This window comes from Amblyomma americanum, chromosome 5, assembly GCF_052857255.1.
Source record: "Amblyomma americanum isolate KBUSLIRL-KWMA chromosome 5, ASM5285725v1, whole genome shotgun sequence".
Taxonomy (NCBI): Eukaryota; Metazoa; Arthropoda; class Arachnida; order Ixodida; family Ixodidae; genus Amblyomma; species Amblyomma americanum.
The window spans coordinates 210,207,373-210,220,759 of NC_135501.1; the positions used below are offsets into that span (position 1 = coordinate 210,207,373).

Consider the following 13,387-nt stretch of genomic DNA (forward strand, 5'->3'; position numbering starts at 1 on the left):
AGCTGCGGTGTATCGGGCAACTAGACGCGACTTGACGTCTGAACCGATCGGTGCGTTCCGCGGAGAGCTGCCAGCACTGTACCTCGTCGAAGCGCTGGCGTCTTCATTCTTGTACGCACATGTCGCCCGTTCATGAACGCTCCGGCGCACAACTCGAAGATACGTTTCTAAGACATCTGTGCATCCACTAGACGGGCGCCATCTGCTGGACCATCGCTGTACTTTGCGTGTTGTGGTTTCAGTGGGCGCGAGACCATTTCTGAATTCTTCCTGCATTGCTGCTATTCTTGCATCATTTTGCGTTATGGCAATGCAAAAGGATATGCTAGCAGACAGCCGGATGCCCCGCCCCAGTGGAATGCGCGCGACGCCTGTGTTGTTAGACACACACTCCACAAATCAAAGTCCTAGAAACATGATCCGTGCCCCTACCCAAGACCCAGCAGCAATTTTCATATTAAAAATGGCCAGACATACTAACATAATGATTTGGCAGTGGAACTGCAGATGGTTCAAAAGAAAAAATAAGTAAACTGCAGCTCCACATCCAAGTGCAAGGAAAACAACCAGAAGTGATAGCTCACCAGGAGACCATGGACCTGGTCAAGCTCACCGGGTATAAAACTTTCCCAAGCGAAAACGATCAACCGAATGCAGCAACTCTAGTTGAAATAAATATACCAGTCATAAGCACGGGATAAGAAAGCGTCGACATACTGTAAGGCCTAGTCCCGATCTTCCCGCAGAAGAGAGGGGACTCCAAACTATACGTCCTAAACGTGTACAGTACCCCCAGAGGCAGAGATCACAGAGTCACCAGACTGATCGCACTAGCTGTGAAAGAAGCCGAAAAGCCCTCGCTAGTCGTGGTTGGGGTCTTCAACGCTCCTCACCAAGCATGGGGTTACATAACAGCCACGCCTAAGGACAGGGAATTATGCAACACTATTCAAATAACACACACGACAGTCGTAAACGACCCAAATTACTGCACGCGAATCCGCAATAGTGTCTCCAGAATCCCTAATCCGGATCTCACGCTGACGGTCGGGGTTGCTAATAAAACCTTAGTTGAGAGTCAGCGCTCGTCCCGTGTCCTTCTTGTTCTTGTCCGTCGTTGTTCGCGCTGTTTTACAGAAGATGCATAATATGGGCCCCGCACACTCAGGCCTCCCAGGAAAAGAAAGGTCAACAATACAGCCCGAGTACTCGCTATCCGGGCAGGACCAGGCGCGTTCCCAAACCACGGGGCCAGATCAGCGAGGGAAGACCAACTACTAACCTTTAGTGAAATCACGACTTTCTACTGGAGCAGCCGAAGTGGAATATCTCCCCTCCCCCAGCCCCGCGCTCAAGCAAGAGCAAGCAACCGCTCCCAGGCAGTTCCAAGAACACACACTCCCATGCCCGGCAATACTGGCAGTAAAGATAGGTTCGTTCTTCTTGGTCGTGGTGAGATTTCGTATAACTCGTATACCGGGCTCCACCACCGGGTGCCCCACCGTCCGAGACGAGACGGTATAACAGACGAGATCCGGCAAAACTTGACTGAAGGAAGGAAAACTGAAACTTTATACAGGAATTCACATATTTACAACAGAATAAACGGCAAGCATGATTACATGGAACTGGCTAAGGGAAAATCTTCCCTCCTTGGCATCGCCAAAGATGCAAGGGATCTAAATCTAGCTCAGAACGCCTTTTCCCGGCTCCGGACCTGGTTTTAAAGACCTAGGAGACTGGCCCACCCCTTGCATCACCCAATCACAAACAACTAACACCTGATTGGTTCAAAAACTGTATGGCACGCCTTCCCGCTTCGGCAAGGTTCAAAACCCTTTCCCTAAAATGCCCAACACGAAAAGAACATCAAAATAGCTATACGAACATGGCATTCCGGGAATAGACACTCGAAATGATTGGCCCACCAGGTTTAGGTGGCAAGCCCCATGCCTTAACAGTATTGCTCACACTCTCGCCCCCAGAAGAAAAAGCAAAAACAACCTCCCATTGTGCCCGCAGGCGCAATCGTTTTCCTTTGACTCTCGTCCGGCCCGCAGCTGTTCCGCACTTAGTCCTGTCATCGGACCACAGCGGGGCGCCTCTCGTGCGCATACGCGGCTTAGCTTGCCGCTGTTACGGACGAGGCGCGACAACATTCCGGGAGGGTCCAAACAACTGGGAGTCGTCTCTCGACAGATGCTTCAAGGAGGCGCCGGCGTGTCCGCGGTGCCACTAATGCACGCGGCGGCGTCAACGAGGGATCCGCATCTGTTGTTTACGGGGGTTAAAATGGACGTCCGCCGCCCGGGACAATTCCCGAAACCGACGTCCCCATTAGCTCACGGCCCGGGACCCCCCCGCGAGACGCAACGACAGTGTGTCGGGTGTCGGCAAGGGCGGCGGGCCGCGGCGCCGCGAGCCATCGGCGGTGGACGCGGCTGTGTTTGTTTAAGGCGAGCAGCTAAATGCTCCCGCCTCGGAAAGAGACCCCGTTTTCCCGTAATGAAACCTTCTGCGCGAGGGCAGCGTCGGCCTTTCGGTCCCCGCGCAGCGTTGTGCAGCGCAGGTGCCTGACCTTCGAAGCCGAGTGGGCCCCCATTAGGGCTGTTCATCACTGCCGCAGAGACAGCAGGAACCATAATGTGCCGGAAGTGGCGAGAGTGTGTTGGGGACGCGTCCTGGCAGCCCACGGACTGGGCGCGTGATCGACCTCACAGTGATTCAACGCAGCTGCCCATTCGATCCCTTCACACGCCCCCCCTAAGATTCTACCAGGGGCCCAAATGGCACCTTGTAGAATTATAACACAACGAGGGATCCCTTTTCGCCTATAAAATCGCTCTGAGGGCGACCTAAGTAGTGGGGATACTACTGCAAACACATCGCAACGCTGCAAACAAATTGCGACACTGCAAACAAATTGCGACACTGCAAACACATTGTGACACTGCAAACACACTGTGACACTGCAAACACATTGCGACACTGCAAACAAATTGCGACACTGCAAACACATTGTGACACTGCAAACACATTGTGACACTGCAAACACATTGCGACACTGCAAACAAATTGCGACACTGCAAACACATTGTGACACTGCAAACACACTGTGACACTGCCAACACATTGCGACACTGCAAACAAATTGCGACACTGCAAACAAATTGCGACACTGCAAACACATTGTGACACTGCAAACACATTGCGACACTGCGAACAAATTGCGACACTGCAAACACATTGTGACACTGCAAACACATTGCGACACTGCAAACACCCAAACGAGCGGATTACACCGCAGTTCCAGTTACTGCCACAGCACACGTCACTGGGTTTGCTCTTTGGTACACATGTCCTCTCTTCCTTTCCCCCCGGCGTGATCATTGCTGTCTGCCTCCCAGCTGTCGTTCGGCAACCTAGACAGCGCGTCAGCGTTACCGTGAGCGCTCCCTTTCCTGTGTTTTATTGACACATTATATCTCTGTAGGGCAAGTGCCCAACGCGTCAGCTTCGCTCCCTGAGGCGTGGTGAGAGTAAGAAAGGAGAGGGGGTTGTGGTCAGACACCACAGTAACCTGAGCGCCGAACAACCAGAGGTCGAACTTCCCCAGCCCCCAGATGACTGCAAACGCCTCTCTTTCTATGGTTGACCATCGAGCCTGCGTTGGAGAAAATCTGCAACTCGCGAACGCAATTGGCCGCTCGGAGCCATCCGCGGCACACTGGGAGAGACAGGCTCCCGCCGCAACCGCTGAGGCGTCCGTGTACAGCCCAAACGGCTTGCCAGCATCGGGCGTCCCGAGAGCCGCAGCTTCACAGAGTGCCGCCTTGAGTCGCTGAAACGCACTTTCAGCTTCCGCGGGCCACGGAATTTTGTTAGGAATCCTTTTCCCCGTTAGCTCTGTCAGCGGCGCTGCCACCTCCGCATAGTTGGGCACATAGCCCCGGTAATAACCGCACAGCCCGAGCACGCTACGGAGCTCTTTCTTCGTTTTCGGTGCCCTCAGTCCCCTAATGGCTTTCAATTTTTCGGGATCGGGGGCGTGATTTCCCGAGCCCACTATGTGTCCCAAGTAACGGATTGACCCTTTCGCCACCTGACACTTTTCCAGCTTAACTTTCAGGTTCGCCCTCTCTAACGCTGCGAAGACGGCGTGCAAGTGTCGTATGTGGTCAGGCAACGCCTCGCTGAACACGGCGATGTCGTCTAAGTACGCACACGCGTAGGCAGAATGCGGGAGTAAAAGCTCGTTCATGGCTCTTTGAAACGTCTGGGCCGCGTTTTTCAGCCCAAACGGCATTACCGTCCACGCAAACTGCCCCCGATGGCAGACAAAAGCGGTGAGTAGCTGAGCCGACTGTGCCAGGGGCACCTGCCAATACCCTCTTCTAAGGTCGAGGAGCGTAATGTACTTAGCCCTTCCTACGCTCAGAATGAGCTCCTGCTGCAACGACATCGGGTAGGCATCTGCCACTGTCCCCGCATTGAGCTTTCTAAAGTCCACACACATTCTCATCGACCCGTCCTTTTTGGGGACACAGACCACGGGATGGGCGTGGGGGCTTTCGCAGGGAAAAATCAGACCCATCTCAAGTAGCTCATCTACTTGCTTGCCCACTTCGCCTTTTAGGCTTGCGGGTATTCGATAAGGGTAACCTGACCTCGGTGTGAAGCCCTCCTCTAAAACGATCCTGTGTTCTCCTATTTTCGCTACTCCCGGCTTGTCGTCGAATAGGCCTCGGTGTTCGGTGAACACTTTGCGAATGAGGTCGCCTTCTTCCGCCTTCAGATGGGCCGTCATGTCCTTGGGGAGGACCGATACTGTAGCCCGCGTTGACACCGATCGAGGCACGTACTCTACTTCGCCAAACGCCCTGTCCTCATCAAATATCACCCCAACTGTCATTACGCGCTTCTGATACGGCCGTAGTTTGCTGGCGTGTACTAATTTTCGGGCACCTCCTGGCATCTGCACGAAGTACGAGTGTTCGCGATACTTTCCGTCAACGCTGCCCGGCCCTTTCCACTGCGGGAACATTTTTCCTGGACGTTGCTCGTCAAACACCAGCACACTGTCTCCTATCTGAAAAGTTTTGTCCTTCGCCCGCCTGTTGTACTGGGTCGCGTACGCGTTCTGCTGCTTCGAGCTCACTAATTGTGCCACCTCCGCTGCATGCTCTAGGCGCCTCTTCAGCTCCCGCATATACTGTGATGGGGACGGCCCCAGCATAGCTGGTACACTTATCTGTCCCGCCCAGCTGCGCTTTAAAACCACCAGCGGACCGGTTGGTTCTCGCCCGTACAGCATCTGGAACGGGGCGACGCCCGTCGTGTCATGTGGTACCTCGCGGTACGCCCATAACAAGAAGGGCACAAACTTGTCCCATTCCTTTCCTTCCTCCTGGATGATATGATACAGCATGTTCTTAAATGTCCGGTTCCAACGTTCGACCGCGCCGTTACTTTCGGGGTGCCCCGGCGTTGAAAACCTTGGCGAGCAGCCTAGCCTCTTCAGAAACTCTTGTGTGAGTTCGGCCGTAAAGTTTGTCCCGCAGTCTGAGGCGACTACTTCCGGAATTCCCGTCCGGCTGAACACCGTCAGGAGCGCGTCACAGGTGGCCTTCGCACTGAGGGAGCGCAAGCACACCACCTCAGGCCATCGTGTGCACAAATCGATGATGCACAACGCGTACCTGTGACCCCTTCCTGAGGGTGGATCCAATGGACCTATAACGTCGACGTTGACCTGTTCGAACGGGTATCGAGGCCTCGTTAGCGGTTCTATCGGCACTCTGTCCGTCTGGCGGCGATCCGCCCTTGTCTGACACCCATGGCAGCTGTTACAGTATGCCCTTACATCCCCTTCAATACCTGGCCAATAAAACGTGTACTTGATTCGCGCCTTAGTTTTCCTGAATCCAAGGTGACCGCCCCAGTTTGATTCATGGGCTAACCTAAGTACTTCTTGACGTCGGGATTTAGGGAGCACCAGCTGCATTACTGGTTGCCCAAGCAAGTTTTCCTTATGGTAGAGGAGACCGTCTACTTCAGTTATGCCACCTTTCCCAGCCCTGGCGTTTTTCCACACTTCTTGCAATGTGGCGTCATTGCGCTGCTCCTCCCTGAAAACCGCCGAGGCGCTGCTTTCCTCGGTTACACTACGAGCTGTGTCTTCGGCGATTAGTGCGCCGCTCTCGCTTGCCCTGCCGACCACCGCGTGCACTTCCGCGTGGGGAGTTACGCCCTCCTTGACTGGTTTCTCTTCTAGCGGCCCGTGTAACTTGTCCCGTTCCACCCCCACGTGGTCTGCCACCTGACCGTCGTTCGCCTCTACTAGCCCTTTCATATCACACTCCTCCCTCAGTGACTCCCATGCTTCCTCCGAAAGCAAACAGTCCGTTCTCGACGCTAGCTTGTCGGTCAGAGCGCATACCACTGGCACCGCTTCTTTAATCTCGGAGAAAATGCCTGCCCCGCGGTTTAACATCAGGGGCACAACTGCAAGCTTAGCCCGTACCTTTTCACCAAAGGCTGACACCAATTCGATGGACCCATGTGGCTCCACCAGTCCCGGGGGTACTATGCTCTCCCGCACAACCGTGATTTCTGCGCCTGTGTCCAGAATTGCATTAATTTGCCTATTCTGACAAGACAGAGTTATCGGTCTTAGTTCGCTTTGTGCGGCCGCTCGTGCCTGTGTCGCCACCCGTGCAGTAAGGCTTTCCCCTTTAGCGTTAAGCGCTTTCGTGGGTGTTCGTCCCGAGCCATGCGGGCATTCGGCCCTCCTGTGACCCATCGACCCACACGAAAAGCACCCTTTATACTTCTGCTTCGTGTCCGGCCTTTGTATTCCTGTCGCCTCCCGTTTGGGTTGGTACGTATCTCGCTTTCCGTCTCGACCATTTGAGCTCTCCCCCTTTTTCTGCTCGTGCTTTTTCACTGCGCTGTTCTTTCCCTGCGCTTCCTCGAACGTCTGCAGTAATGCCGCCAACGTTGGCGCTTTCTTCCATCCCTCACCCTCCTGCAAAGTTACGTATCGAAGGGCGTCCTCAGACAGGGTGTTCTTTAGTTGGTCCGCCACTAGCAACTCAACAATTCCCTCCAACGTTTTCACCCCCCTTTCCTCCACATAGAAATTGAGATAACTCTGCAGGCGAGTCGCAAACGCCCTCCAGCTCTCATTAGGCAGTTTTTTCGATGTTATGAACCTTCTGCGATATTCTCCCGCTGAGAGCTTAAGCTCTTCTAGCACCACTTTCTTCAGGACTTCGTACTCCTTATGCTGCGAAGGTGTCAAGCGCGTCGACAAGAACCGCACCTTATCCACTATTAGCGGAAATACAATTTGGCCCCACTGTTCCTTCGGGACCGCGTAGGCCTCCAGGGTGTGTTCAATCGACTCGAACCAGACAGGCACTTCTGCCTCTGCCGGGAACTTCGGGAGCACTCCCGACAACCATTTCGAGTACCGACAGAACTCCGCTCGCGAGTCGCTTCTCTCCAACGCCGTGGCGTTCTGCTCCAGGCTTACTCCTTTGTTGCTTGCTTGGAATTTTGCAAGTTCAAGCTGGACCTCGAGAGCTCGACGGTGCTCCTCAGCAGCTCTGGCCTCTTCTTTTTTAATTTCCAGAGCCATCTTGCTAATCTGAGCGTCAGACACAGACGAACTGTCCTCCGAAACAACCGTTTCCTCTCCCTCACTCATCGTGCTCGCTTTCCGCCTGTCCGGGTTTAAGTGTGCGAACCGGGTGTTCATGCACTCCCAGACCGCCTATCCAGACAGCAATGCCCCCGCCAAGGTGAAAGGCAAAGAGGACTCACCCACTGATGAGATGCACCTCGCTGGCGTCCGACTTTCGTCGCTGTCGCTGTCTCTCTGTCGCCGCCCGCTTCCCCACGCAGCTTCTCCCGACCGGCTACCGCCTTGCGCTGCTGGTCCACCCTTGGAGTCTCCGCTGCTGGTTCCCTTGGAAGCTGCCGATTCCTGCCTTCAGCTCTTGCTCCTCCTCAGCCGCCGATGCTTGGCCCGTTGCCGGAACGTCGTCTCTTCCTCCTTTGCTATCTCCTGATAACGAAAGGATCCTGTCGACTGCGCCAGTAAAGATAGGTTCGTTCTTCTTGGTCGTGGTGAGATTTCGTATAACTCGTATACCGGGCTCCACCACCGGGTGCCCCACCGTCCGAGACGAGACGGTATAACAGACGAGATCCGGCAAAACTTGACTGAAGGAAGGAAAACTGAAACTTTATACAGGAATTCACATATTTACAACAGAATAAACGGCAAGCATGATTACATGGAACTGGCTAAGGGAAAATCTTCCCTCCTTGGCATCGCCAAAGATGCAAGGGATCTAAATCTAGCTCAGAACGCCTTTTCCCGGCTCCGGACCTGGTTTTAAAGACCTAGGAGACTGGCCCACCCCTTGCATCACCCAATCACAAACAACTAACACCTGATTGGTTCAAAAACTGTATGGCACGCCTTCCCGCTTCGGCAAGGTTCAAAACCCTTTCCCTAAAATGCCCAACACGAAAAGAACATCAAAATAGCTATACGAACATGGCATTCCGGGAATAGACACTCGAAATGATTGGCCCACCAGGTTTAGGTGGCACGCCCCATGCCTTCACAGTATTGCTCACACTCTCGCCCCCAGAAGAAAAAGCAAAAACAACCTCCCATTGTGCCCGCAGGCGCAATCGTTTTCCTTTGACTCTCGTCCGGCCCGCAGCTGTTCCGCACTTAGTCCTGTCATCGGACCACAGCGGGGCGCCTCTCGTGCGCATACGCGGCTTAGCTTGCCGCTGTTACGGACGAGGCGCGACAACATTCCGGGAGGGTCCAAACAACTGGGAGTCGTCTCTCGACAGATGCTTCAAGGAGGCGCCGGCGTGTCCGCGGTGCCACTAATGCACGCGGCGGCGTCAACGAGGGATCCGCATCTGTTGTTTACGGGGGTTAAAATGGACGTCCGCCGCCCGGGACAATTCCCGAAACCGACGTCCCCATTAGCTCACGGCCCGGGACCCCCCCGCGAGACGCAACGACAGTGTGTCGGGTGTCGGCAAGGGCGGCGGACCGCGGCGCCGCGAGCCATCGGCGGTGGACGCGGCTGTGTTTGTTTAAGGCGAGCAGCTAAATGCTCCCGCCTCGGAAAGAGACCCCGTTTTCCCGTAATGAAACCTTCTGCGCGAGGGCAGCGTCGGCCTTTCGGTCCCCGCGCAGCGTTGTGCAGCGCAGGTGCCTGACCTTCGAAGCCGAGTGGGCCCCCATTAGGGCTGTTCATCACTGCCGCAGAGACAGCAGGAACCATAATGTGCCGGAAGTGGCGAGAGTGTGTTGGGGACGCGTCCTGGCAGCCCACGGACTGGGCGCGTGATCGACCTCACAGTGATTCAACGCAGCTGCCCATTCGATCCCTTCACACTGGCCAAAACTCATCCAGATATATGCTCTGCAGAATGCAAAAGCTGCGGAGAGTACGCAAACGTCAACCACATCAAATGGGCGGCCAGTAAGAACGCTTTCAGCCAAATAACCGCAGAGGATCAGTGGGAGACCGCGCTGCGCTGCTCGGACCTGTGGCAACAGGAGCTGCGCAGAGAAAGCTGACCATGTGTCGGGGCAGCCGAATGAAGCGGTAGGGTTTGAACGTAGCTAAACCGAGTAGGTCTGTGCGAATGCGTCTGTTTAGCCTGGTTGACTCATGGTTTTGCTTTGCTGGGTCGTCCGCACGGCTGGCGACAAATAGCAGACTCAGGTTGAGCTGATCTGATCTGTTCGCGCCGCAAATGAAAGCTGATGAAGACGACGATGTGCAATGCGCAGCGCGACAGTGTGTTGAAGTTTAACACGAGGCGGGATTGGCTGCGGCGATAGCATAGAGCCCTCGTGCAGAGGCCAGCGAAGCTGATCTGTTCGCGCAGCTGCGGCTTCTGAACCCAGTCGCTGTTGCTGTGCCAGGTTTTGGCGAGGTCACCTTCAAGGTCAAGCTTCGCATAAACTCGGTGGGCTGGTTAGACCCCGTGCAGTAGTGCTTTCGCACAAAAAAATAACCTTCTGCTGGGGGTGCGATAAGCGGGTAGCTAGGTGGCGAACGCTTTGCAGCAGGACTGTCTTACAAAAGGGAATTACTCCGGGGCAAAGCTTCGTTATCTTTTCTGGCATGGATTATGCTACTCAAAAGTGTTCTCAATGTACTGCTTGTCGTTCATGTGTAAAACGAAACACGTAGTTCGCGCTGCGGAAGCACATTTACTATGTTTGTAAGTAAAACTTGAAATGCCTTGAGTGAGATTATGCGTTCCAACCGAAAATACGTAAAGGAAAAGCTGTACATCTCTCATATTGCCCCTTTAGTTATTCTCAGTTTAGATCTGAAGTGCAGTCGTGTGGCTCTCTCCCCCGTGGTTGCAATGCCCTCCACGGAGGGACATTAGAGATTATTTCAAAAATTAACAGGCATGCATAATTACAGTATCCGTTGGCAGTGCGATATCGTTAGAAGCTGTCGATGCCTTTACGTGAGTTTTGAGTCATTGTTTCGTGGTCGTGTTTGCGGACCCCACATGTCTGCACGCAACCAGACGACTCATCGGATTAGATGCAATTCCCCGAAGGCGGTGACACGGACGCATTGATGATACATAGAAACGTATAGCTTTTACTTCCGGTTTGGTGACGCCGCTTCCAGTTCTGGAAGTTATGCCACCGAGGACGCATTTTTTCCCGGCGAGGCTTCTTAATATCAATAAATATAAATAATAAATAATAATAAATTAATAAATACAATGTGCAATCGCAACTGGGGGGAAGTAATCGATTTCGAGCATAAGGTGTTTCTTTCCAGACTGCTTCGGCCTGTACCTCGCCTTGGGAGCCCACCAGCAGGACACACTACGCATATGGTTGCTAAGGTGGGCGAAGGTCCAGAAGTGCAAGGCCGCCTGCAGACACTATATAATGCAGCCGCCGCGGTGGCTCAGTGGTTATGGCGCTCGGCTGCTGACCCGAAAGACGCGGGTTCGATCCCGGCCGCGGCGACGGAATTTAGATGGAGGCGAAATTCTAGAGGCCCGTGTCCTGTGCGATGTCAGTGCACGTTAAAGAACCCCAGGTGGTCGAAATTTCCGGAGCCCTTCACTACGGCGTCCCTTATAGCCTGAGTCGCTTTGGGACGTTAAACACCACAAAACCAAAACCAAACTATATAATGCAGACGTCAGAAGCTATGAATCGCCAAGAAACGGGTGCCTCTACCGTGTAAAGCTAAAGTGCTACGATAGATAGTCGACGTGGGCAAGTAACGCCGCGCAACGGTCCACATCGGCGTGATTTGAGCGTTACACGCTATAATCAACGATTCATCAATCATTACGGTTAACCTGCCTTCGGGAGGCGGGCGCCTGTTATCATTCGCGCTTCGTGCTCCGTCTGTGCGTACTGCTCGCGAAAAACGACTCTGTTCACTAAGGCATTTTCAATGGCAGCTAAACAATCAGCCATTAGTAGTCGATTGGGCTACCACGCACGCAGTGTTTGAAGGCCAGCATTGCCTGCTGGCAGAACTCGGCTGTTTCCTCTCCCATACGACGCACGCAACTCCTTATGGTTGAGGTGATTGATGAATAGGCGCCTGAGCGCTATAGCCACACAAATGCAGCAGCTACCCTGAGAAGTGCTAATGCCGATGTCTTACTCGTACACGTTGGGCTGGTGGCCGAGGCGTTCCTGGCCGTAGAACAGGGTACCTGGCGCAGGATGAAAAAAAGTGACACACGTTACTCTTTCGTAACGCGCAACTAGCAGCTCGTGTGCGTTTGGTGAATTAACAGCTATCGCGCCTCTCTCTCGCAAAGGGATTGCCTTTAGCATGGATCGTGAGTTCTGCTCTGCACATGTGCCTGATAGAGGCAAACCCGTCATCCGAGGCGCATCGCTATCAGTTCGTGCGTACCGCAGCCGAAAACCTGACACGACTGCTCGACGGTGTGGTTTGGAATGGCGCCGCAAATGGCGCCCTGGCCTCTGGGTTCGAGGCTGCTGTACTAAGACAGCTTCAATGTAGCCACTGTCACCAGCTGCGCCGCAAACACACCGCGCAGCATGGTCGCGAGCACAGCGGTCAGCGCTTCGCGGCGCCAATGCAAGCCACAGGCTCGAGCAATGGCGCTAAGTTTTCGAGCTGTCGTGCATACTGTAAACGACTTAATTTGCGCGACGACCTAATTATCAGGAGTTTAGTGAATAACGTACAGCTCGCGAGATTCTCGCGATTAGTTCTCGTAATTAATTGCCCAAAAATGCTGATAATTTCTGCAAAGAAATCTTTCAGAGATGAGCACATTATTCCTGTACCCGCGATACAGCATGTGGTACCCCGCCTCGCATTCGGGAGGTGCTGGGTTCGATCCCCAGTGCCGCCGGGTACCCACCGGCTTCCTAATGGGTGCAAGATTTCCCCCGGCCTTGTGCTCGGCTCTTCTGTAGTGATATGCTCGGGAAAAGGGTCTTGACCACAGTTGCATTGACGGATCTGAGATAAGTTCCGCCGTCAAGCAACCCTAAATCCGCCTCGTGCGGTAGAAGCCCAGCTTGTGGCCCTTTTTTTTTTCTCACAGAGTCGGACAGCCGGAAAAACCGGACTTGCTCAGGACCGCAGTTATACTGTGAAACGCAGTGATACGACAAGCCGCTTGAAGCTTCCTGCATCTTGCATGGCAGCGGTGCGCTGAGTGACCGAAGCATACGAGTCCCGTTTTCCTCTAGCAGTCGGATGTGATATTCCGCGTAGCGGAACCGCCTAAGCGGCGGCAAATCCAGTCATATGTCATAGCGATTAAGGGAACTTCCGACGAGGTGCCTTCGGTTCAGAAAACGATGGCGGTGCTGAAATCGGGGCTTTCGGGCTTCAGTACCCATGCACTCGGATACAAGCAGCATTTCAGTCAGAAGAGCGCCTTCCTTGGCTGAGAGCGGCTTGTATACTCACTCCAGGTAGGCATCACTGCGAGCGTAGAAGCGTTGATCCTTCGCTGTCCGTCGCCTCTCGGTAGGTTGTCTTCTTCTGAACAGAGTCATTTGGATGATGACGATGGTGATGCCCTCAGGCTTAACGGCACATACCCACGTGCCCAGGATGCACTGCGGATATAAACGCACTCATGGACAAGGAGTGGAGTATTTGGATAATATTGTGTCCTAGACTAGAATTTGTACAAAAAAAAAATGAAAAACAAAATGGAAAAGAAAAAGCAGCGAATTTTCACTCTAGCAGCCGAATCTACCTTGTGTAATTATTTATATAGTCGTCAATATAATCGCACACTGGTTTCACGGCATATGCTTTGGCGCTAGCGCCGAAGGAGAGGAGAATCG

General features: G+C 53.7%; 1 protein-coding gene across 1 annotated transcript in view; it reads right to left on the reverse strand.

Annotated features, from left to right (window-relative positions):
- LOC144135552 (uncharacterized) overlaps positions 1–13,080 on the reverse strand; it is an 18,585-nt gene extending 5,505 nt beyond the window's left edge. Inside the window, exons 1-2 of the mRNA XM_077668196.1 lie at positions 13,002–13,080; positions 11,709–11,760 (exon numbers count right to left, since the gene is read on the reverse strand). Coding sequence (XP_077524322.1) covers positions 11,709–11,760; positions 13,002–13,014 — 65 coding nt within the window. The 5' untranslated portion in view covers positions 13,015–13,080. The remainder of the gene's footprint in view (positions 1–11,708; positions 11,761–13,001) is intronic.
- Positions 13,081–13,387: the final 307 nt, after the last annotated feature.